Genomic DNA, 27,279 nt, shown 5'->3' on the forward strand with positions numbered 1-27,279 from the left:
AAGCATAAGGAATCACTTGGAAATATTTGAGATTACAGCATTGAAATGGGTTGCAAATTGTGTTTTACATTGACTCTAACATTGAAGCACAAAATAATTTACATACATCAAATTATGATTAATGATGAAATGTTTATTTGATCAGATGACACTGACTGAAATTTCAATAAACATTACTAAGGCACCTTTTGACATTAAAATTTAATAATTGTTTAGCTATATATATATATATATATATATATATATATATATATATATATATATACACACATACCCACCAACATACTGTAATTTCTTGCTGACTTTATGTGCCATGTTACATTAAACATTACATATTGTTTTCAACTTAATGTCTATTTACCACATCTATAGAATGCTGTAGATTATCACAGGCATTCATTTATTCTAGCCCTTCAGTTTGTTAAGAAACAAACAAAAAACTAAAAGGAAAAAAAAATGGAAATGCATTTACAGTAGTACAGTAATCATGTGTAATGTGTACACTGTTACAAAGCATGCCACATCCTCAAGTGGAAAATTATCTGGAATAATCTTCCTTGATATTCCTTGATAATGTTTGCAAATGTAAAGGAATGAAGTGACCTTTGTCATTTTAAACTGAGTTTCACTACAATCTATTTCAAATGACGATGCTGAGTATGTCTGGGCCAAGAGAAACAAAAGCCTTCTGGGAGTCAAGTGTTGGTAATGACACAGTCATAATAACAGCAAATGAAGGGATCAGGAAACAACTACTCCATTATGAATCCAGTCATACTTTATCACTGCACATAATCAGTGAGGAGAAGCAAGTGCGAAATCAAATTGACGTCAGTTTGGTGTGACTCTCCACTTGAAGAATACGTTATCCTGACAAATTACCAGATTTGTACTCTGCCTAGATTCAATTCTTAAAGGGATAGTTCACCCAAAAATGAAAATTCTCTCATCATTTACTCGCCCTCATACCATCCCAGATGTATATGACTTTCATTCTTCAGCAGAACACATTTGAGGAAAAACAGAAAAAATATCTTAGATAAGTAGGTCCTTAAAACGCAAGTGGATGGTTATACGACCTTTGAAGCTCCAAAAATCACAGACAGTCAGCATAAACGTCATTCATATTTAACCGTCATCCACCGGTTAAATGAATGTGTTCTAAAGTGAAATGATCGCTTTTGGTGCAAAAAAGATAAATATTTAAGTACTTTTTAACTATAAATCATCACTTCCGGTCAGCAGCAGTATATGTAGGGTGGAGTTCAAATGGTGTGTCGTATGACGTATTCATATTGGCATGTTCAGACATAATCTCATGTTTTTCTCTTGGTTAAGACATCAAAGGTGAGTACAGAAATGCACTACTTTGCATAAACATACAGATTCAAATACAGATCTAAACCAAATCCAACAAAGCTTCTGTACAGCATTCCTAAAGCTCAGTTGTAAACAGTGGCATTCTTCCGGGTGTGTCTCAAGTGAAGATGCTGCTGAACAGAAGCGGTGATTTATAGTTAAAAAGTACTTAAATATTGATCTTTTTCACACCAAAAACAATCACTCCAGTAGAGACTCATTTAAGCAGTGGAGTCGTATGGATGACGTTTATGCTGACTGTCTGTTTTTTTTTTTTTTTTGGAGCTTTAAAGTTCGTATCACCATTCACTTGAATTTCAAGAACCTAATGAGCTAAGTTATTTTAATATTTTTCTTCAAATGTGTTCTGGGTTCATCCCACCTGGGATGGCATGAGGGTGAGTAAATGATGAGAGAATTTTCATTTTTGGGTGAACTAACCTATAAAGGCCAACATAAAATAAAAAAAAATGCATTCATTGTGAAATAGCATTCACAACCGATTTTTCTTCAATAATTGGACTTATATAAGATGCAGGACGGGACTTGATTTTATCCATCAGGAATTGAACCTTTGATAATCCTTGGATTTAAAATTGTACAGACCGATCCTACCTTAGCAACTCTTGTCATCCATATTATCAGATTTGGGTGTGTTCAAGTCATGTTTGAATGATCGCATTTAAGAGTTAAACGCACATGATCACAACCACAAAGTTGTAATTACTGGTGGGAAACACTTTTTTTTTTAGCCCTTTCCTTAAGCCAAGACCTATCAAGTTGTTGGCATGTCAATTTAATAATCTTTGCAAAAGCAAGTTGTGAATGTTAAACTATTTGTCAGTCGTCATTCCCAAATGAACATATAAAAGATCAGTAATAACACATACATCTCCGAAATAGATTAATGTTCATATATATAATGTTAATTATAGGGTTGTCAATGTAAAAAATGAAGCATTAAAAAAAATTACACAATTAATCATTTCCACTGATAGGTATGTAAATTTGGTAATAAAAGTACAGATTTTCCTAACATTCGAGCAATTGAAGCTTGAAGTACATCTATTTTTATGAGTCGTGGCAATTGGTGGAGGCACCGCTCAACAAACCTCACAAACAGTGCAGCCACAGAATGAGAACCGCTCATGGTGGAAGCACAAGAGGTGGGCGAAGCACAAAAGAATACAGGAATCTTCAGAATCAGAATGAGCTTTGCCAAGTATGCTCACAAACACAAGGAAATTTTTTTGGTAATAGGAGAAACAAGCACGTGCACACAGAACATTACAGTGAGACAGAATATAAAACAAGGTAAGAGTATAAATAGACATAAAAAAAAAATAAATATAAAAAGAACATATAACATATAACAAAGAATTGCTTGAGACTCGAAGTTTCCACAACTTTTAAGTTGACAAAGCATCCTAAAAATGTGGCATTTATGACGCTGAATACCAGACTCTCCAAACACGTTTGTCTGATGCGCGCACATATTCAGTATTGACGCTGACTACCACCCCTGGAGTCGTGAGTTTGAATCCAGGGGGTGCTGAGTGACTCCAGCCAGGTCTCCTAAGATACCAAATTGGCCCGGTTGCTAGGGAGGCTAGAGTAACATGGGGTAACCTCCTCGTGGTCGCTATAATGTGGTTCTTGCTCTCTGTGGGGCGCATGGTGAGTTGTGCATGGATGCCGTGGAGAATAGCGTGGGCCTCCACACACACTATGTCTCCGTGGTAACACCCTCAACAAGCCACGTGATAAGATGTGCGGACTGATGGTCTCAGGCGTTGAGGCAACTCAACTCGGAAATTCGCCCTCTGCCAAACGGATTGAGGTGACTCACTATGCCACCATGAGGACTTAGAGCGCATTGGGAATTGGGCATTCCAAATTGGGGAGAAAAGGGGAGAAAACAAATGTGTGCAGAATAGAGAATCAATATTAATCACTATTAATATCTTGAATAGTGAAACACAGAATATCTTTAAACTATTTGATGTCACTAACCTGGCAAACTTGGGCAAATTCTGTGATTATTTTGTTCTCAAAAATGCTCATTGTATCAACACAGAACCTTTGAACACAACTTGACTTCCAAGTGGACTGATAAAAAATCCTGAGTGCGTCTGAGGCAGAGACTATGAATGCACTAACACAGTATACACAGCCATAATATGGACTGGTTACTATTTATTATTGTATTTTATGACACTTCTGCAAAAATGGGCGTATAACAGGATGCCAGACAGGTGTAAATGAGCAGAATACAGACAAAAGAAAAGATAATTAAAAACATTTCTCTAAAGTGAATGTATGAATGGCTTCCAGCTGCAGACGGCACAAATATGAAGCAGCATAACAAACAACAGTGTGAATGGGCACTTAAGAAAATTTCTATAGATTTGCTTCCTTTTGTAAACGAATTAAAAGAAAAATAACCACACAACATAGTCTTGGAAAATGCCTCTATGCGAATGATCGTACAGATGTAGCAACGTTTGCAGAAGCTGGAAACTCTGCATGCCGGCGTGTTCACATTGACTAATATTAACTGACTGAAGAACTTAACCAGAATTTAGCTGTTGGCCTCAAAGTAGGTGGAGCACCAGGTCACATCCACAGATTACGAGGACAAATGACAGTATGAAGGTGTTAAGCAGCTGGTAAAATGTTCAAAAATGGCAGATTTATTTGAAAATCACATCGCACTCATCTTTTCTTCAACTTGGCTTGAAGTATAACGGTGCCTTAAGTGCTCTGTCCTATCAGCACTTCCTAAATGAGAAAAATGAGGAGCAGAGAGCGAACGTTCTCCCATGGCTGGGAACATCCTGCCATTTTTTCATTCATTTGAATAGGATGTTCCCAGCCATGGTATGCTATAAATAGTATACTATATACTATAGTTTGTTTAGATATATTCTAAACATTAATATTAAACAAAGGAAACTGATAATTTTAGGTTACATCTTTAAAGTATAATTTATAACAGGGGTGGGGAACCTTTTTTCCATTAAGGGCCATTTGAGTATTTACGAAATAATTAGCAGGCCATATTATACTGTCTTTTATACAATATTTTGTGTTGCTCAGTGGTTGGCCATGCATTAAAATTCTAGGCATTTAGTGTGATTCATGCCATTAAGAAAACTCAGTTTCAAAATGAATACGACACCCTATGCCTTTGGGCATCATACATTATGTGGCAGCTAACTAATAATACCAACTGACATTTTAAAAACACGTCCACGCACGAAAGCTTGAAACGACACTTAATGCTCAAGCAAAACTAATTTTAAATGCAGCATTACTGTTTTGTTAAATTAACGTGTCCCAAACAGACATTAAAAAATCATAATTTTTCATTTGAATCTACCAAGGAGGTCTATAATAACTGAAAAAATAAATCTAATAATATATATTAATATTTAAATGTTGCTTGCAATACATTTCTTTCGTCAGGGTACACAGTTATGCTGTATTCCATTCAAGTTGGATGTGGGATATTCCTCCTGATATCTACGACCATAATTGCATTCCATTCCCCGATATTCAGAAGATGGCATTTAAGGAAACAAAAGTGCAATGCTCCCATTAGCTTAGCAGGGGTTGGACTCTGTGGCAGCGGGGGCGTGGTCAAGCGTCCTTTCGGAAAGAAAGCGGTAAGGGCACTTGCACCTGAGCTAAATTATGTTTAACACCTGTTTATAATTCCAGTGAGCACGGGGAGACTAATATAGAAGCAGCCACGCCACCAGCAGCGAGAGAGAGACTGGGTCAAGAGCCTTACTGTGAAGCTGAGATGTTAATGTGTGAGGCGGGAACTAACCGCGGCCTCCACTCTATGCTTTGTTCCCCTAAACTTTATAAAAAGGGTCTGGTGAGCTCCTCTACGCTTGGGCATGCCGCCATATGTTCCTCTGCTAGCACCCACTCCGCTGTCCCTTCTGGAAGCCGGTTCCTGTTGGTCCAGCACCACTTGGTCGACCACTCCCCCAATGTCATGGTCCCCCACCAGTAGCCACTGCCAGCAGGCGTCACGGAGACGCTGAGAAAAGGCAAACGGGCGACCGGTCCTCTCCAACTCCATCGACCTAAAGAGCTGACGGTGTTGTTCTGGGCTCTGACCAATCCTCTGTAGGATGTTTTTTCTTAACACGCTGTAGGCCAGGAGACTATATGCTGGCAGTTGTTGAGCTGCGAGCTGGGCCTCCCCGGACAACAAAGGGATAAGCCGGGCCGCCCACTGGGCACGCGGGCAATGGCAGATCTCAGCGGTTCGCTCGAACAGGTTCGAGAAAGACACCGGGGTCATCTTCCGTGGCCATCTTCATGAGCGAGAGCCGAAGCAAGGGACCAGAGTCTTCCAGGTTCGCAGCCGGGGCTTTCTCCAGGCTGAGGCATCGGATCACCCACTGGTCCTCTGTTTGAGCCCTGAGGATCTCATCGGAACGACGATCCTGGTCCTGTTGGTGGGAGTGATGTAGATCGGCTAGGGACTTGAGGATGTTGGGAAGAACTCCAAGGGGCGAGCAGTTTTCAAACTACTTCCCGGGTTTCGGCACCAGTGTAACAAAGAAAGACAACTGGAGCTGGATTCACAATAACTTAACAGCTTCACAGGCACATAGTCACTAAAACACATTAGTTTCACATTAATATCTCAGCTTCAAAGTAAGGCTCTTGACCCGGTCTCTCTCTCGCTGCTGGTGGCATGGCTGCTTATATATCGCTCTCCCCATGCTCACTGGAATTATAAACAGGTGTTAAACATACTATAGCTCAGGTGCAAGCGCCCTTACCGCTTTCTCACTCTCCGGATGGATGCTTGCCCACGCCCCCGCTGCCACAGACTCACATTAGAGATGTCGCCTAGCAACCCAGCTGACAATGCTGCAGCGCTAGCGTTTGTGCTTCAGGTGTACGATTATCAAAAGAGATTATAATGTTTTATACAGCTGTTACTGCAGGTGTTTGTTAAACAAGCTTTAATATCATGAAATGTGGAAACAAACTCATTTATAGATATTAATTAATAAAGTGAATGTTTATCACTTTGTGTATCTTCCTGAGTGTTGACATGTTTGTGTGACATCATGCCCCTGCATCTCATCGAAATCGGAGATGAGAATTTCTGCACGAGCCTACAAGTTGTGATTCTGACTTCAAGATGCATTCCGCTGCATTTTTCCTAGTAGGAAGTTGTAAAATCCGACTTTCCGAGATGAATGGAACTCAGCACTACTTTTCAAAACTTGATCCAACACTGAGTGCTCAAGCAACATAACTTACACTTAGAAAACTCCTGAAGTTGCTATAACAATGCAAAAAGCACTTGATTTGAAAAAGCAATCAGCCCTCCTTTCCTGTTTAATAAATTAAGCAATCACATGATCATGAAGAACATCTCGTGTTTTTTAAATCCATAAGGGTCTCTTTCTCAATGGTGACAGCTGCAGTTATGAAAATGCGCCCTTCGCTTTCAAATTACATCACTTAAAGCGTGATTGCGTCACTTAAGGCCAGCTAGAAGGCCTTGACCAGGACATTTCCTAAAGATCACACCCACCAAGAACAAATAAATCAATCTGATTGGCTGATGAATCTGACAAATTGACTTTAGTTGCTCATTCATTTGAACTGTTGAGGGATTCTGTGGAAATATGGAAGGCCTGAGGGGTGGAGCTCAGACTCACGCGCTGCTTCTGCTAAAGAGCTCAGTTTCGGGCATGCAATTTATGAAGCAGTTGTCACACTTCACTTGTAAGCATCAAGGAATAAATTCTGACTGGAAAAACGTTTAGTTTTTCTCTGTTTGTAGATTAATTAAGAGTGGAAAGCGATTAAAATACATGAATGAAAGGATGAAAATTATTTATTTGGAGAATTCGCCACTGGTGTTGTTATCATTTAAAATAGTTTTTAAACATTATTTGAAACGATTTATTTTTTTTCGGGTTAATTGAATCATGGCTATTTTTCCTTTTCAAATTATTTCTCAAATGGCCTTACGGGCCAGGTAAAATGATCTCGTGGGCCTTATACAGCTCTGAGGCCTGATGTTCCCCATCCCTGATTTATAACAACAAAACTTATATCACAATATGATTAAGCAATCGCTCTTGCTCGTGACTGCATTATCATATTGTGATTTAAAATTGTGGTTATTCTGCCCACCCTAATAACATATGATTAAGGATGGATAATACTGTATGCTAATTGTTATTTTAAAAATGTCCATGTTAATGTCCATCTGGCCCTGTTACGTGAAACCCATTTAAAATACTAGAATTATAAAATAAAAGAGCCTAAGACATCAGCACAAAATACTTCTGCAGTTCAAATCAGACTGCTGGCTCAATAAATGGTTTACATTCCATTGTGCGCTAGAATAACTCTAGAAGCATCTGGTCTCACCCATCTGCAGTAAAACCATTACACTACATGCCCACTGTTGCAGATGAAATCCACTCAATGCTGCTCAAAATGCTGGGTAATGTACATAAGCACAAAACTGAAGAGCCGGCTACTGTATCGTGCATGTGGCAGCTGGAGAAGCTGCAGCTTGACAGATGTGGTTAAAGGACACTAGTGGCATGACAGCAATCTCCAGATGGATGTGTAATTGTTAACTGTTTGGAGAAATTGTTTACTTGCTATAATGCTTGGATATGTTTTCTGGTAGGGTAATGAAAAAATGCAGGAAAGAGTACTGAGCAAACACCTGCATGGATAAATCACTATTGCTTTGACCTGTGACATGTTTCAAGCTTGCTGCATCTCTAGCCAACATCTAGGAATTGATCTCTTTCACAAGCTTTGCGATTTGTATTATAATATGGTAAACGTCGGATCATCTAATTTTGCTAAGCAACGCAGTGTATGCCTCCAGAGGGCTCAACGCTCTCACGCAATGTCTGAAGTGGAAAATTCATAAGCAGCATTTCGTTGTCATATTGCAATTTCAATTAGCGATGTGATAGTTGGCTAGTCAAAAAACTAAGAAACCATCAAAAAACTGTAAAAACAAACTGTGTGTGTGATAGGGATGTGCACAAGTAGTCTAATACTCCAGTATTCATTCTACAATAATTATTAGAATAGTAAAAATACTATTTTTAGTTTTGCTTTGACGGCCAAATATACAGTGAGATGCATGTTAAATCCTGAACACACAAACTAAAACTGGCAGTTATAACAGAATGCACTTGGTGGCGCTGTTGAGGGTGGACACAAGTTGATCACATTCGATGAGCAAACTGTTCTGTCAGTACGTTCAGATGGACATAAAAAAAGCAGGTTATTGTGAGAATGTGGCTTACTGCGAGTAAGCTGGGTTCCTGTTTAAATATACTGGATAAGCGATGTACACTTCACTCTCGTGTATGTGCAGCTCGACAGAAAGCGGCATCGCCGTAACAACCTAATCCCCACAACGCTTCTGTAAACAACAAACATGGCATCCGAGAAAGACTACGCTAGCTGAGGTAAGGGACAATCCATCATTTAAACTGGTGTTTACAAATGAGTATAGTTTACTGAGCATATGCTTGTTTTTTCAACGAAAACATGATACAATATAAACATAACTATTTTATGTCAAGTGTTTATATTCGTCCTGTACGTTAACAGCGTCAGTCTACTTTATTAGCGGTTTCTTTTTCTTTGCTTTGCATGAGCTTTTTAAATGGTGACGCAACATTAATGACTAAAAAAAATATTTTACAACGTCTCTTTCTCACAATTACCTTCATTTAAATAATAGAATATTCAAATGTACATTTTTTATGAGCTTAGATATTCGAATACCAAATTATTGATGAATGCCCATTCCTAGTATGTAACCCATTTCCATAATATATTATGTTTGCAAAATGTTGCCTTGTATAATGACCATTATACATTAAACAGAAAATGAATGACAGGCATTCACAAAATCAACGTTAGACGATATAGGAGTATTTCTTGAAAACAGTTGAATAAAAAGTAGTGCAGCACCAATAAGAGAAAACGACTCGGTTACTAACGTAACCTCGGTTCCCTGAGAGGAGGGAACGAGTATTGCGTAAGTAGCTTACGCTATGGGAAAACTCCGTTTCTCGAGAAATATTGAAGTCTTTATGTAAAACGCATTGCAGCTGCACAGCAGACAGCAATGAGCGAGGCAGCTCGGTCATTGGCTGTGCTGCGGCAACTTGCTTCGAACCAATGACGGGCGACTCTGAACGCAGCGACCAATGAGCTGCCAGCCAGCGCTCAGAGCCAGCCAAGATTAGCATGGCTAAGGCTATATATTAGGCTCCCATCATGAGAGTTCTTTAGGTTCAATCGACTGAAGCTGAACTGACCAAGCACAAGCACGGCAGCTTACGCAATACTCGTTCCCTCCTCTCAGGGAACCGAGGTTACGTTAGTAACCGAGTCGTTCCCTATCGAGAGGTCTCTCCATAGCTTATGCTATGGGAACACCATGTAAAACGCAGTGCGTGCTGACTTCGCTCTATAAAGCCAGAGGCAGATGCCTGAGCCCTTAGTGACACAGGCAGAAAATGTGCTAACACTGAGCTTACAGCTCTCAGAGGCGCAGGCGCGCGCTGAACAGCTGTGTTGAGTGCCGAGTGCAGGGGTGCGTGTGAAATCACAGGCACGCGCGCTATCTCCGTAATGCTCGCAGCATGAGCTGGAGAAATGTTTGAAAACTATATAGACAGTGTTTACGGGTGGGGTTGCATACATTGTAATAGGCGCTACTTTTATAGTATTTCCCGCTTTTACTGGGGAAGTGTTTATAACTGTGGGAACAGTGCTTGTGTGTAGTGGTGCATACATGACAATAGGCACACGATCTACATTTATGGGGCGTCCAGCTCGAGCTGGGGAAGTATTTGGCACTGTTTGGACAGTACTGATATGTGGGAATGCGCACTTTAGTGTGGACACGTGACCCCTTAGTGACAAAGGCAGAAAATGTGATTTCTGTGTGTTGCCGTTAAAACGGCGTTTGATTGCAGGTGAGCGAGTTCTGTGACTGGCCCATTGACTGCTGTACAGACATTTCCAGCCGCCTGTAAGGGGACTGGGTAATGTTTTACACGTTTTGGAGACGGGAGGCGCCGCCCTGGCTCGCTGCTGCTGCTGAGGCGGTCTCTGGTGGCTCTGTGACGAGCTGGAGTGCTTGGGCAGGAAGTGACGCATAGCCTGCGAATCCTTCCGAGCTTCAGTGAAGCATTCAGTGAACTCTCTTACCGTTTTAGACAGGATGCGGACGATCTCTGAGTCCATGCTGGTGCCCGTGCTCGTGTCCGCTAATGTCGACGGCGCGGGGTCGAAGGCCGAGCCCGGCCAGTCGTCGGATGCAACGCCAATGGAAAGGCTGTCATCCTTTTCACCATCGTCCCCTGACGCCCGAACGAGACGAGACCCACCGCTCTGTAGGAGGGTGCTGGTCCGCCTGCGTTGAAATGGACTGGCGGCGGGAGTTCTCGGTAGTGGTGAAGCACGCGGGACTGGCCCGGCGTGACGCCACTGAAGTCCGCGTGCTCTGGCGGCCTCCGTGAGCGGCGCTTTTTCTTGCGCTGCTCGAACAGAGGGGACGGCAGTACGGTGGTAGCAGGCTCGCTCGCGGCGAGCGGCAAAGCGAGCGCGCAGCTCGGTGAGGCCCAGGGAGTCACATTCGGGGCATCCGCCTCGAGTGAGAGCAGCTTCTGCGTGGTCAGGTCCCAGGCAGCGAGTGCAAATGATGTGACGATCCCCGCCAGGAAGAGGGCTTCTGCACGAGGCGCAGGCTGAAGGCATTTGCAACAACGCCTTGAAAAATTACTCTTTTACTCAATCAAAAAGCGTCGCAGAGGCGAGAGCTTGCAGTAAAAGGATATAGCGATGCGCGCCGGATGGCGTAGCAGAAGGCTTCGAAGCCGGCTAAAGGCGCCGGCGTCCTCTTAGCGGTCCTGCTGTAGGCTTTTCGACGGCGGGCGAAAGACTCCAACAATCCGGAGGATCTAGCGAAGAGAAGGTCTTTGCTGAAGGAGATTAAATCTAAAGAACTCTCATGACGGGGCGCCTAATATATAGCCTTAGCCATGCTAATCTTGGCTGGCTCTGAGCGCGCGCTCATTGGTCGCGCGTTCAGAGTCGCCCCGTCATTGGTTCGAGCAAGTTGCCGCAGCACAACCAATGACCGAGCTGCCTCGCTCATTGCTGTCTGCTGTGCAGCTGCAATGCGTTTTACATAAAGACTTCAATATTTCTCGAGAAACTGAGTTTTCCCATAGCGTAAGCTACTTACGCAATAGGAGAGACCTCTCGATAGGGAACCAAATAGCCTAGTGAACTAAATTCACCAAGTAAAAGTTACCAAACTTATAATAACATTCAGCACATTGTTATATATAATAATTGCAGGTAAGCCAAGTCTGTGCTGAAATATTTTGCAATGTGCATTTTGATCTACTACAAAACATGACAGCTTTTCGGATAAGAAAGCTAGAACAGTTACTAAGTTAGGATATGGAAAAAAAGCTAGGATAGATAAACATGAGAAATGTAACCCTAATATTTTGTCCTAAAATAGATTTAACCAATTTAACAGCTGGCACTTCTTTGAAAATTAGCCTACTTGAAGAACAGAGTAAAACATTTTTGAAAAAATAGGCATACAATACATGGCGTACAATAGCCATTGACATACATTTTTGTTGAATGAAACGAACGTGGTATGGTGAAATACGGGACTCTCCTGAGGTGATTAATCCCTGCACCTGAAAAAGCCAGCTCGGCTGGAACAGAGGTTGCAAGCACACACAGGTTTATAGAGGACCCGTGTGTAAAAACACCCATACAGTAGCAACTTGCAACCCATTGTTTGGGAAATCCGCTTCACGCGTCACCACCGAAGTGATTCCCATATATACTTTTCTAGTGTGAGAAGAAATTTGTCTGTGTGTGCAGCAAGTCAAAGGGGAAAGCAGCATGCAGGCACTGAAACCATCCATGGGAAGTTTGAATGACATCTATTTGGGTGAAAAGTGCTTATTGAGAATGCACGGGACAGGATATTAAGCCTGATGATATATTAAAAACAACCCCCCTCCACCTCTTTGATTTTTTTTACGGATTTGCACAATTCACGTGGGGACACATTTTTAGGTCAGAGAAAACAGGCTTCTGGATTAATCTGGAAGAATCACATGCCTGAGGTTTCCTGAAGCTTATTTTGGTTGTCATGCTTTTAATGAATTAAACATTACTTGCGATAGTATAACTGTCCATTTCTTGTATACCTAAAGCATTTTGTAAACCCTATTTAGTATGCCAATTTTACAAATAAACACATATTATTAGTTACATATTACTGACATATCATTACATATATGTGACATATTAGTAGTAGTATTAAATACATTGTATTTGTGGTGGTTGTATATTATGATGCCTTCACATGCTATCAGAATTATAGTTAATACGAGTTTCCCACTCAGAAGTTGCACATAAACGAACCCAAGTCGTAATTACGACTGGGAAACTGAGATAATTTTGATACCCGAGTTTCCAAGATGGGAGGATTCCTAAACTTTCAACATGGCAGAGGAGAGTACGGTTTCTGTAGTGAATGACAGTGTGAAAGATTCCGTTCTTCTTATGAAGGAGAAAGCAGGGGTCAGGTGAACAGATCACTGTGGCAGGGTAGAGGGCTGGGCCAGGTCGTGATTCTACACACCCGGTCCCTTATCAGGCTAATCAAGCCTCCGAGAGGGATAAAGGCCAAATGCGGAAGATGGTGCGGGAGAGAGAGATAGTTTACGGGAATGTCAGTCATGTGTGTTTGTGTCTTTTGTTTAAGTTACTCATTAAAATATTATTAATATTTTCAAACCGGTTCTCGCCTCCTCCTTGCTCGTCTAAATCCCTTTACAAGCACATAATAATTTTATTTTGCACACTTTTCAGTCTACACACAAAACAATGCTTTTCAGCAAAATAACTGCGCATGCACACACAGCTCTGTGCATCTCTCTCTCCACTCCGGCGGTCTGGACTGCCCATTTATCCCACTCCAGCTCTCACTGAAACACAGAACAGCTGTTATAGATCATTTCCCACATGTGTCAATCCTTACTGCTTTTCCTCTCCCGGCCTCAGTCTCTACAGACGTCGCTCGGCCACGCCCCATCACCACATGCCCCAATCCCCTGACAAAGGCCGGGGATGAATCACACACCACACACCGATACACTTTGTTGCAGGACCCATCCACACATATTCATCTTAATAAAGTAGTAAATGTCGACCAGTTAGTTCCCAATATTAGTGGATCGGAGAGGCAGGGACTAACCGCAGCCTCAACACTATGCTTTTGTCTCTTTTGTCACTAAAGGTTAATTCTAAATATTCCCGTGCACACACCTTACCTTCACCTGCCGGACTGTATCCAAAGCCTCGGACTGAACAAAGCTTTGGTGAATGAAGGTTTGATTACAATTTCCTCTGTCAGTGACTGACACTAACGTTTGACCGGTAGTGCACATGGATAGGTTATTCAATATACATGGAACTGTTTTTTTATTTTTTTTTTATAATAAAATAATGCAATTGATTTACATCCCCTGAAAGCACTCCAGGCAATCATTGAAAGCTATATGCACGCAATCAAACTACTACAGATGTTCTGATTGAAATAACATTCAAGAACTGAATAAAGTCTGCACAGTTTTGCTCCTGAATAATTATATAATTATGCATAAAAGATATGGTAACACAATAATTTATAAAAAGCTGAGAACAGTGAAAATATTACAGACTAACACAAGCTGTGATTGTGAAAGGTTAATAAATCTTTATCCAGCTTTAATGGTTATAAATGTGTAGTTGAAAAGTGAAATCAAAGTGAAAATAGCACATTATGACTCTGGCTCTGCAGGTGAATATCTCCAGGTCCAGTTAACCTCAAACCATGGGATTCATCTGCGCAGAAGAGTAGTGACGAAATACACTGTAACGTCAGTAACATTTTATAAACAAACAAGCACTGATGTTAAATCGTGCTTTTATCATCTTCGTCTACTGTCAACCATAGTTGTTTTTAAATGTGCTATATAAATAAATATTGACTGATTGATACTTCCGCAATTTACATGTAATATTAGTCACAGATGTTGATAGCAAGCCCAAAGTTCCTTAGTGCAGTTTTAAAGTGCATATTTTACAAGCAATAGATTGATTTTGGAGAGCTCTTAAAAGCGTGAAATGGACTATGGATATTTTTCCCTCTCCACTGCCATTGATGAGTGATGAGTCACAATGACAATTGTGATTTGCAATAATGGGAATGCTAACAGCTTTCTACAAGTATTTTAGACCTTATTGTTTGGTTTCCATAGAGAATTAATTAAAACGCCCACTCATCTCCGTTCATCTCATTAACAATGGACACTCTTATTTGAGTGATAAACATGGTTTGGCCTGGTAAGAATTATGTTCCTGCTCTGATAAATAGGACATTATCAATAATGAATATGGAAATAACCAAGCAGAAGAGTTTTGGAAACACGCCTGCTGGTTAGTCTAATTTCTGTGGAAGAACCACTGTTTTCACATTTATCACACATTTTCTGCCAACCAGTGGATTTTGTGTTCTCTGTATAGCATGTGGCCAATATTTCACAGTTGTTTTCTAGTATTAGGAACAAGTTTTGCTTCTCTTTTAATGTAAAAAAGAAATTAGTCTCTGCTACTTTTCTCCCTGTCCTTGATTATGGTGATGTTGTATATCAGTTTGCACCTTCTTATCTTCTTTCTTCTTTAGATGCCGTTTATCATGGTGCTTTAAGGTTCATATCAAATTGTAAATCTTCAACCCATCATTGCTCCTTGTACCATAGAGTAGGTTGGCCTTCTCTGTCTACCAGAAGAAAAATGCACTGGTACTTGATTATTTACAAAGCTATCTTGGGGTTGTTGCCTTCCTATCTCTGTTGTTTTATGCAGCAGAAAATTATCAAGAATTATTCTCTTCGTTCGCAAAACTTCTATACTCTTTCTGTTCCTTTTACTCGAACTGAGTTAGGTAAGACGTCTTTTATGTACGCAGCGCCGTTTGATTGGAATCTTTTCCAATCTAAATTAAAATTAGAAAATCTGCTGACTCTAGAACGTTTTAAATCAGTTATCCGGCGAATAGAAGCTGATCTAACATTATGCAATTGTTTTTAAGTGTTTTTAGTCTGTCTGGAACTGTTTATCTGTAATGGAACTGATTGTACTGCTGCACATTTTGGCCAGGACACTCCTGTGAAAGAGATTTTTAATCTCAGAGAGCTCTTCTGGTTAAATAAAAAAAAAAAAAAAATTAAAAAAATTAATTTGCATTGAATAAAATATTATCACTATACTTTCTAGAATTTGCCATTTGGTTTCCTGCTATTGCATAAGGAGGAATGTGAAAAGAATAGAATGTCCTAAATGGACACCAGTCACGCATATGGGCAATTTAAAAATAGTTAACAGAACAGAAACCTAATCTAAAAATAGGGTTTTTTGTGCAAGTATGCTTGGGGGTTATGGAGGGGCAAAAAGTAATACACCCATATTCAGACAGGAAGACACTTTGGTCTCATTTGACCTCATATGACCAGAAGGGTTGATGCTTGACAAGCACAAATACAAACATCATTCAAATGCACAGGAATACAGGCGAGTGGCCATGCAAGCATGTATGTATACATAGAATTCTTGTGTTTGACTGTACTGATTGTGACTGTACTGACTGTTTTGACTGTACTGATACCGACATCTGATTTTTTTAACAATAAGATCATCCGATATCGAATTTTTAAAAAGTGCCCTTTGCCACACTTTTGCAAGCTATATTGTGCAGTTATATGTTTATGCCCCACACAGTACAATTACAGTAACACTTTACAAAAAGGTTCCATTTGTTAACATTATTTAACAATATAACTGTAGTTAACTTGAACTAATGAACTTAATGTTAGTTTCAACATATGCTAATACATTTTTTAAATCAAAAGTTGTATTACGGTAGTTAATATTAGTTAATGCACTATGAACTAACATGATTAACTAACATTGTAATTAATAAAGGCTGTAAAAATATATTGTAAATGTTTTGTTCATGACAAATAATGCATTAACTAATGTTAACAAATTGAACCTTTTTATAAAGTTACCAAAATTACATTAAAATTACATTAATTGTGAATTTCAAACATTTATTTGTTTTGAAATAGTTATGAATGGTTATGCTGTCAATATATGTTGCCACGGTCATTGTGACATACTGGCAAGCAGTAAAAACCATGAGAGCATCACACACAGCAGAGATACATTCAAAAATAAGAAAAATATATCCATTATAAACTCTAAAACTGCTCCAGTGAGAAATCATTCATATCTATGATTTATTTACTGTCTTTGGCATTTTGCTGTAACACAAATCACTAATTATTAAGCAAAAGCGGTGCCATTATAGTTAAAATGTTATTTCAAATTCAAATCGGATGCCTGCACTGCAGTCTCTGTTTATTGAACTTGTCAAGAGTAACATTAACTAATATATCATGCACATTTCCACTTTTTGAAATGTTAATGTTTAAAACCTTTTGAGCGAGATATACGATAACATGCTTCTGTGCCTCACTCGCTCCTCAAGAGGACAGTACGCAGTGTGTGAGGTGAGGGCGGGTGACGTTTCTGATTAATACGTGTGATTTCTTTCTAAAACATGGCGAATGCAAGTCACCTGCAAATAAAAAGCACATTGTATAGGGGCTTGTTAGTTGCAGGTGGCACACAAGAATTTACACTGAAGAAACATCACCTGACAATCAAAAAGAAGCTGTAGAAGAAGAGTGAAAAGCACTTTGGAATTACTTTGGATTCATTGCATATTGCATCACTCGCTTTGAACATAGATGTTAAATACAATGCAAATAAGCAACACAAAATTAAAATGCTCCCTTTCTAATCAAGGCACATACGCAGTGTAAATAATTCATTTATTATGCTCATTAGACAGCTTTGTTTTTAATGAGAGCAATCGCGAAAGTGCAGAACTTTGAGCGGAGAGTCATTGAGCTATAGGCTTCAAAATGTGTTTGTTGCGTTGCTCGATTTCTGTGTACAATTTAATAAAAATGTAATAACAGTTTTGTTTTGTCATGTCAAGAAGTAGGCCAATGTGAATTTGATTTGTACAAAATAACAATAAAGTAATTCGGCTTAACTCTTCTATGTTTGTTTTGGAGGTGTAGCCAACATAAAGAATATGGTATAAATAGCATATTTCAGGAATCACCATCATTGTTATCACGTCTCCTCTAAGACCCATCTGCCACTCAGCTGGTTTTAGTAGATTAAACATTTTCACGAATCGCAAAAACTCAGATCGCAAATGACTGTTTTTAATTTCCAAGTGCCACCACTGAGGTAAAAAATTATCTAATGATGATCTTACATGAACAAGATCACCATTCAAGATCTAACCGGATGAAAGGTCTTACTAAAACCACCAAAGGGCTTACTCAACACAGTGAGTAACTTGGTCAATTTAAATCGGCAGTTAATACGTTTGAATATTGAATATGTTATATTATTTACGGTACATGGACTAAAAATTTAAGCAGTAATTTAGCAATAATTTTATTTATTCTATACCATAGATATCCATTTAAAATAATTTTTATTTGGCCAACATTAACAAATATTATTACAATATTTAATGCTTAAAAGAAACTGGAGAGCAGCTCATATCCACCATTGAAATCTGCTACTCTGAAGAACCACACGGTTGCTTACTTTGTGACGTCATGGTAATTTAATAATTTAATTGACATTAATAATCACAATTACAATATCAGGAGCAATAAGCTACAATTATGATTTATGCTATAATCGTGCAGCCCTAATTGGCGCCTTCACTAACTTATCGATACAAGAGCAGTGATTCCTTTCACCAGATTTACATATACAGTAGGTTAACCCATGCTATCAGACATGCCTATCTCAGTTTCATGTTGACGCCTGTTACGAAATTACTCTGATTCCTGGTGTGCTGGGGGATGTTTCTTTGGAAAATCCTTCCTAAAGCTTAATGTATTTATTCTTTAGGTGTTAGTTCAGCTTTCCTATGAACCACTGCCTTAAAAAGTGCCACTGACACCATTTTATTTAAATATACAGTAAAGTTTGCTAAATAATGTGAGGATAATGCTTACTGGAATACATGACAAAATTATAAACAGTCTCTTCCCTACCCAGCTCTTATCAGCTATCCAATTTTGTTTAAACAATGATGTAATTGTCAACAACAGAAATTCCAACTAAAGCAGAAACAGAAAAAAAAGAAAAACAGGAAAAACACTCTGGGTACCTGTCACTAAAACTCTATTTAAAATAATATTTTCAGCAAAACGGATCTCCATAAATACATGCTTACTTGGCCTGAAGTGATTTGCTCTGATGTGGCTTAAAGGGATAGTTCACCCAAAAATGAAAATTCGACTGGAGTTGCATAGATTACTTTATTGCTGCCTAAATATGACTTTTGGGCCTTCAAAGTGCTGCCACCAGTGTATTTCCATTATAAGGACCTGGCAGAGTTCTGTCTTCTTCTAAAATCTTCATTTGTGTTCTACTGAAGACAGACACGTCTAAAAAAGGAATCAGGGTAAGTGAATAATGAGAGAATTTTAATTTTTGGCTGAACTATCCTTTTAAGAGAGTGATGTTTATTCAGTTGAAACCTTTTAACCAAACAGCCACTGTTGCAGATTTGCTAAATTAATAGTTTTTTTTTTTTTTAAACATTTTACTATATGAACACAAGAATGTTATTTCATAATTTTCATTTATATGCACCAATATAACAATACATAGTAATCGAGCAATGTTAATATCTTAAAATGCCACACTGAGACTTTCATTAACATTTTTGAGAGATGACGTAAACAAATAGCTAAATAAGAGTTTTGAATCAGTTCAACAGTTTGCACTGATTCATGAATCAAACTTCAAACTTACCAACTCTAATGCAATTTTGCTACTCAAGTTTAAATTAGAGACACTATCAGACTGAAACTTGTCCAGTAGAGCAGCTGTGATGTGAATTTGTAGGGAAACCAGGAAGAATTTGCCATGGGTTCGCTTTGGATTTTCCTATGGGTTTCTATAATGGGGTTTTTGAACTTGAATAAGGTTTGTGGTAAACATTACTTGACGATACGTGGATTTTTTGTTCTACAACATAGATTACAAACTTTTATACCTCAAAAATGGATTTTGAAGCCATTTTTTGTAATTCAATACGACTTCAAAATTCACGTTTGAGGTATGACGGTGTGTAATTTATGTTGTAGAACAAATCGCCCACGTATCATCAAGTTATGTTTACCACAGACCTTATTTTATTCATAAGTTCAAAACCCCATTAAAACCCCACAGGAAAATCAAGAGCAAACCAATGGTGAATTCTGTTCCGGGATTTCAGATTGCGTTTATGCATTTTATCCAAAGACAACAAGCTGAACAGCTCTATGACATGGTATTTAGGAAACAAATAGTCACAAAAAGCCATATAAAAAGATATTCACAATGTTGCTTAATTTCATATCATCAAAATATCCCAGCTGAGTTTCATTCTGTATGTATTTAGATTATCTTCCACTGGCATCAAATATTTTGTTGGTGGTTGAAATGTGTTGATGTAATGCATATTCAATTATCAGTCTATTACCAACACTTGTCATTTCAGACTGTAGCTGAAAAATACGTATCAACCTCAAGCTTCCAAAAACACAAATGTCAAGATTTCTTTATACAGCACAGTATGCTGTATATATTTTAATAATAACAGTGAACTGCAGAGTTGCTTGTGACAGCAGTGGGTTCTAAAACAAAACAAAAAATGGGAAACACCTGTCACACAAGGAGATTAGATTAAGTGAGGCCACACACGACAAAAAGTAATAATCATTTTTGTTAAAGACCAGTTTATGGTTGGAATGATAATTATCATGTTTGTGTGACAACAGCTTTTCATAACACTGAGCATGCTGATTCCTATTCAGCATTATCAACATTTAGTATCAAAACGTCAACATGAGTAGAAAGAATGTTTGAAAAGATAAGAAATCATGTTGTACACCTAAATGTGCAGACTAAAATAAACTTGCACTTATACCACAGAACCAACAATGGACAACATATCCTGTACATACATCCATAGTTCTGTTCCTGACATGAAAATATGTGATATAATCGCTATTATTATTGCTCATACGTGAAAAAAAACAAATTTTTAACCGCATAGCAATGTCCTGGCAACCATTTTTAACACCAGAGTATGTAGTTTTGCACAAGCAAGCACCACCCACATTTTCTTCTGAATAGACATTTCTCATGACATCACATGAATCTGATTCCCTGATCTCAGTATTGGGTTACAGTCAACATATTACAGATTTTCAATTAAGAGTAATTATGCACCATGAGCTTTATAGGGTATAATTTTAAGGCACAGTACTAATCTTCATGTAGGACCTGAAAAAATAACAATAATGTTGCATTAGAATAGGGCTGAAACGATTAGTCATCGTTATCGACAACATCGACAATACAAAAATTTCCGTTGTTGAATAGTCGTTTGATCTCATTTAATGTAACGTGACCAGATATGAAACTAATGATGGAGCGCGAGAGGAGCACCACAGCTCAAGTCAAATGTCAGGTGGTTTTTATTTTCGTTCAACCATATACAGTTAGTACAGCACACGGCGAAACGAGACAAAGTTCCTCCAGGACCATGGTGCTACATAAATCAACATAGGACAAACACAGAACCACATGAGACTACACAGACTAAATAACATTTCTACATAAAGTGCACGTGCAAACGTGTGCAAAAAGTACGGGACAGTACAATGATTACTAAAAGGAACAGGACAATAGGCACAGTGCAGCGCCGACCAGTACACATTTGTAATCAGAGTTGTGCAAAAAGATGACACTTTCTAAAAATGCCATATGTAAACATAACATACTATGAAATAGTGTTCTATGGACATAGCAGTTATTGAGGTAGCAGCCAGGTATAAAGTGACAATGAATTAAAGTACAACTCTGGACATGTGCAAAAGTTGGATGGTGTACAGGTGTGTATGTGTGTAAGTCCAGACTCTGAGTATTGAGGAGTCTGATGGGTTGGGGGAAGAAGCTGTTACACAGTCTGGCCGTGAGGGCCCGAATGCTTCAATACATCTTGCCAGACGGCAGACTTGCCTTGTGCCTGACAGAGGAGTGAAAGCACTGCTCAGGAGTGAAAGCACAGTACATACAGAGCTGCCGTTCCACTGAAGCAAAACTTGCATGTCAGAGCACCTTTAAAGGAAACACTCCACCGTTATATCTTTAATGCATCTTTTATTAAAGTTCAAATAATAAGGACGCAGGTCATGTTAATAAGAATAATCTCAGAAACTGGCATTTCTCTGTGTGGTCAGCGGCGCTTCTATGAGTCACGTAAAGTGACTTCGTCTAAGGGGAGAGATTGAAACTGCACCCGGCTGATGTATACTCTGCCATGGGGACACTCGTCCCCATCATGCGTGCGTGGTTAATGCAGCTAGATTATAACGTGATGGCTTGCCACATAGTGAATCATAATACATATGTGTTGCGGTGTGTATCTTATCGTGAATAAAATAGAAGAAGAGAGATTTAGTTTTAGAGAGTTAAAGATGGATCGAAGTGAACAAAAAGGTGAGAGAGGGTAGCCTTCACACCATTATAGTACGTTTAAAAATTTGTTATCTGAGAATATTTAAAATAATAAATATATTAAATGTTCTAAAAATCCTTAAAACAAGATACATTTACCTGAAGCAACATATAATATATTTAGATTTGCTTTCAGAGAATGTATCTTGAATATAATTATATTTTGTCTTTAATGCACTGGCAGAAGAATAACAAATGATAAAACACACTTATATACAAAATACACTAATATTTAAGATACAGTCTCTGAAAGCAAGTCTGAATATATTATATGTTGCTTCTCAAGTAATTGTAGCTTGTTTAAAGGATTTTAGATATTTTTAAATAGAAAACAAGACAAAACATTCAATTACCTCAGGATTTTTTGCAGTAAAAGTATTTTTTTTTACTTAAATTCAATGAATGTCATTTAGAGGTATTTTTATATGTTGATTTTGTCCCCTTTACTATTAGTAAGCACATTTATTACAACCTTTTAAGTCAAGGTACAAGCTGAATAGTCAGTTAAAAACTAATGATTAATCATTGCTAATAATCGTTCTAATAATCTTTAGATTAGTCGATTATCAAATTAATCGTTGTTTCAGCCCTACATTATGTTACCGCCGACTGCAGCTGTAAACTATAGTACATGAAAGTACCAGACCACTGCAATGTGAGGTGTACAGATCAACATTATGTTAGCAACAGCATAGCAACTGATTTAATCATAAAACATGATGTAGGAAAAAATATTAATCAGAAAGAGAGCCATTTAACAGTTCCGTCAAACACCAGAAGTATTCTCCATTTACAATAAATATCTTTAGCAAATTGTAAATCAAATGCTATCTCAGGATGGATAAAAAGATGTGGCTACTCTTACAAAAGTGAAAGTGTAACAATGAAAGTTTTAATGTGCCTATAACAAGATTTGCTTCTTCGGCAGAATAGCTCAGCTTCATTAATGTTTATTAATAATGGTGTAAAAACTATAGTAAAAAACTATAGCCTGGCAGTCCTTTTTATGTAAATGAAAATGTTCATTACAATATTAAAAAACAAGACCGTGGGAACCATGCAAGCCTGATCCCGCAAAACGCGTGAGGTCATAACAATACCGTTATTTTGACTAACAATGACATCATCACGCAACATGGTTCGTAATTAGATCTTCATACTTCAGTTCTCGTGCATCCACAGTATTAGACAGCCAGCTGATAGTGATGATAATATAATAAATCCAAACATAAATTCATTAAAATGATTACAAATCAAAGGTTTCGTTTCGGCAGGCCTCACTACATCCGCGCTGATTTTGAAAATAAGATCTAACTGCAGGCGAACTTGCAACATTGATTCAAAAAGCAGTTTGTTACGTCACAAAGAGCGGTGCGAAGACACATAAGCAATAGTGCAGATAAATGTAACAAAGTAAAGGGTAATATTCAGATTTAAAGTACTACAGCGGTTCCGCTGCATTTCTGCCTCTTTGATGGGCCTGTTACAACAGAACACTTCACAGAAATAATAATAAACGTTTTTTTTTTCTCAACTATCCCTTGATTAGCACCACAATAAGTTGAAGGTTTATAACAAAAACAGGGTAAATCGGGCGTCTCCATACCTGACTCGCTTTGTGCAGCTGCTTCTTAAACCCCGCCACCGACATCCTCAAAATAAGACGAGAAACACGAAGGAAGAGGAAGAGAAAAATTTTAAGGGGCAAATGGTTTGATAATCCTTCACAGAGCACAAAGTATGTAGGCTAACACAGTTTGACGAAACGCCGTTAGCTTATTTATCCGCCGCTGGAAGATGGACCTGCATTTCGCGGTGGGTTTTTGACAAGCGATAGTCGGATCTGTTCGTTCCGAGCGTTGTGATTGGCGGAGAACCGTACACGTCACGGCAGCATCTCGGAGAACCCCTTAATTAAAAAATAAATATAAATATATATTTATATATTATATATATATATATATATATCAGAAATAGGACGCCTACAAAAAACTTTTAGCTGCAAAGCAGAGCAACAGCTTGAACATCCAGGAAATGTCAAACGTCCAAAACATTTGGCCATTGTTCTTTGTATCCAGCATTTCGCAATCCAGATTTTCATGTAAATATTTGCGAATTTATAAGGAGCAAATCTGAGATAAGTCAGCAATTTGTTGTGATTGGACATGTGATAGTGTGTTATTTGGTTTTGCCGAGTTCCCTCTGGGCATTAACAGCTATTTGCTGCCACCTAGTGGCATATCATGAAGTGTACTAGCGACTGGGGTTGTGTATAAAATAACTCTATCTATCTATCTATCTATCTATCTATCTATCTATCTATCTATCTATCTATCTATCTATCTATCTATCTATCTATCTATCTATCTATCTGTCTGTCTGTCTGTCTGTCTGTCTGTCTGTCTGTCTGTCTGTCTGTCTGTCTGTCTGTCTGGTTTCAGATTGTGGTTCAGAACTGTTTCTTATACCCAGTTTCCTGGCTCATTAAATATCGAGAATAAAGTCATTATAATGCGAGATTAAATTTAACGAGTTTTTTCTCGAAACACAACGACTTTATTCTCGATATTTAATGAGTTTATTCTCAAGATTGTATTTCGACTTTTTTCTCGAAATTTAACGAGTTTAATCTCGCATTATAATGACTTTAATCTCGATATTTAATGAGTTTATTCTCAAGATTGTATTTCGACTTTTTCTCGAAATTTAACGAGTTTAATCTCGCATTATAATGACTTTAATCTCGAGATGGCTTTATTTTTTTATTATTATTGCTTGGCCCTAATCCTCTTCCGTAGGACAGGGAGGAGAATTTATGTAAAAAAAAAAAAAAAAAGGAATTAAATATTGATCTGTTTCTCACCCACACCTATTTTGTCACATGGATTCAATCACTGGATTGGTATGGATGCTGTCTTTATGTCATTTTTAGAGAAGTTCTGGCCACCATTCATTTAAATTGAATAGACCAACAGAGCTCTCAGCTCTTCTAAAAATATTTGTGTTCAGCAGAAAAAAGAAAGTCACACATCTGGGATGGCAGGGTGAGTAAATGATGAGAATTAAAATTTTCTACAGTAAAATTAGAGGAAAAATACATGCAAATAAAAAAGTAAAAGTTGAAGCGTACGGCATCGACTTGAGGATGTTCACATTGAAAGCTTAATTTCTCCTCAGAACGTATGGGCCAGACACATAGGTGAATTACGGACTGGGCCAATAGGGCCAGTGCCCAGTGGCCATTGGCTACCAGGGGTTCAACTTTTAAAACAAATGTTTATACATGTTTAAGCCTCAGGTTGCAAATATGTGGGCCACACAGCTTATTCAAGAAAAACAAAAGTGGGAGTAGTATGTTTTCACACTTGGTCCATTTCAGGGGTCTGAGCTTGGTTTGTGGGATTTTCGGGCCATATGTGAACAATCCAAATGACCTCAGACTCCTTTAAAACGAACCAAACCGAGATCATCTCGGGAGTTTACAGTTTGGTTCGCTAATAACATGCATTGTTAGTCAAGTCAAGTGGTTTTTATTGTCGTTCAATCATACAAAGTTAGTACAGTGCACAGTGAAATGAGACAATGTTCCTCCAGGACCATGGTGCTACATAAAACAACATAGGACAAACACAGAACCACATGAGACTACATAGACTAAATAAAATACCTATATAAAGTGCACGTGCAAACGTGTGCAAAAAGTACGGGACAGTACAATTAATTACCAAACATTAACATGACAATGGGCACAGTGAGAGACAGTGCAGCGCAGGTCAGTACACAGTAGTTGTGTAAAAAGATGACAGTTTCTAAAAATGCCAAACGTAAACATAACATACTATGAGATAGTGTTCTATGCAAATAGCAGTTATTGAGGTAGCAGCCAATTATAAAGTGACAATAATTAAAGTGCAACTCAGGACACGTGTGTGTGTGTGTGTGTGTGTGTGTGTGTGTGTGTGTGTGTGTGTCAGTCCAGTCTCTGAGTATTGAGGAGTCTGATGGCTTGGGGGAAGAAGCTGTTACACAGTCTGGCCGTGAGGGATCGAAGGTACCTCTTGCCAGCGGCAGGAGGGTGAAGAGATTGTGTGAGGGGTGTATGGGGTCATCCACGATGCTGGTTGCTTTGCAGATGCAGTATTTTTTGTAAATGTCTTTGATGGAGGGAAGAGAGACCCTGATGATCTTCTCAGCTGTCCTCACTATCCTCTGCAGGGCTTTGTGGTCCGAAACGGTGCAAGTCCCAAACCAGGCAGTAATGCAGCTGCTCAGAATGCTCTCAATAGTCCCTCTATAGAATGTAGTGAGGATGGGGGATGGGAGATGTGCTTTCCTTAGCCTTTGAAGAAAGTAGAGACGCTGCTGGGCTTTCTTGGTAATAGAGCTGGTGTTGAGGGACCAGGTGAGGTTCTCCGCCAGGTGAACACCAAGGAATTTGGTGCTCTTGACGATCTCCACAGAGGAGCGTCGATGTTCAGCGGAGAGTGTTCACCTTGTGCTCTCCTAAAGTCAAAAACCATCTCTTTTGTTTTGTCCACATTCAGAGACAGGTTGTTGGCTCTACACCGGTCTGTTAGCCGCTGCACCTCCTCTCTGTATGCTGACTCGTCGTTCTTGCTGATGAGACCCACCACGGTCGTGTCATCGGCGAACTTAATGATGTGGTTCGAGCTGTGCATTGCTGCACAGTCGTGAGTCAGCAGAGTGAACAGCAGTGGACTGAGCACACAGCCCTCAGTGCTCAGTGTGGTGGTGGTGGAGATGCTGTTCCCGATCCGGACTGACTGAGGTCTCCCAGTCAGGAAGTCCAGGATCCAGTTGCAGAGGGAGGTGTCCAGGCCCAGCAGGTTCAGCTTTCCAAGCAGGTGCTGAGGAATTATTGTGTTGAATGCTAAGCTGAAGTCTATGAACAGCATTCGAACGTATGAGTCCTTTTTATCTAGGTGGGTGAGGGCCAGATGTTAACACAAATAGCCCCGAGCTCACTTGATTTTCTCTTTCGCGTAATGTCAAACATATTTGACCATGACAGGTTACCGTACACCAGGCATCATTCCATCAAAAGCGAGTCGCTTTTATGTTTCTATGGAAATGACAGAGTAAGTTGCTGATAAAAACGATTTA

The 27,279-nt window shown here is 38.9% G+C and overlaps 1 protein-coding gene across 3 annotated transcripts in view; it reads right to left on the reverse strand.

Moving 5' to 3' along the window:
• The window catches only part of LOC127658532 (endophilin-A3-like), a 63,897-nt gene extending 39,870 nt beyond the window's left edge, over window positions 1-24,027 (reverse strand). For 2 of the 3 annotated variants that reach the window (XM_052147886.1, XM_052147877.1), the window contains exon 1: window positions 23,762-24,027. In XM_052147886.1, the coding sequence (XP_052003846.1) occupies window positions 23,762-23,806 (45 nt within the window). In that variant the 5' untranslated portion in view covers window positions 23,807-24,027. The remainder of the gene's footprint in view (window positions 1-23,761) is intronic. The other variant, XM_052147868.1, reaches the window with a different exon arrangement.
• Between the last annotated feature and the right edge of the window lie 3,252 nt (window positions 24,028-27,279).

This window comes from Xyrauchen texanus, chromosome 2 (genome assembly GCF_025860055.1).
Source record: "Xyrauchen texanus isolate HMW12.3.18 chromosome 2, RBS_HiC_50CHRs, whole genome shotgun sequence".
Classification (NCBI taxonomy): Eukaryota; Metazoa; Chordata; class Actinopteri; order Cypriniformes; family Catostomidae; genus Xyrauchen; species Xyrauchen texanus.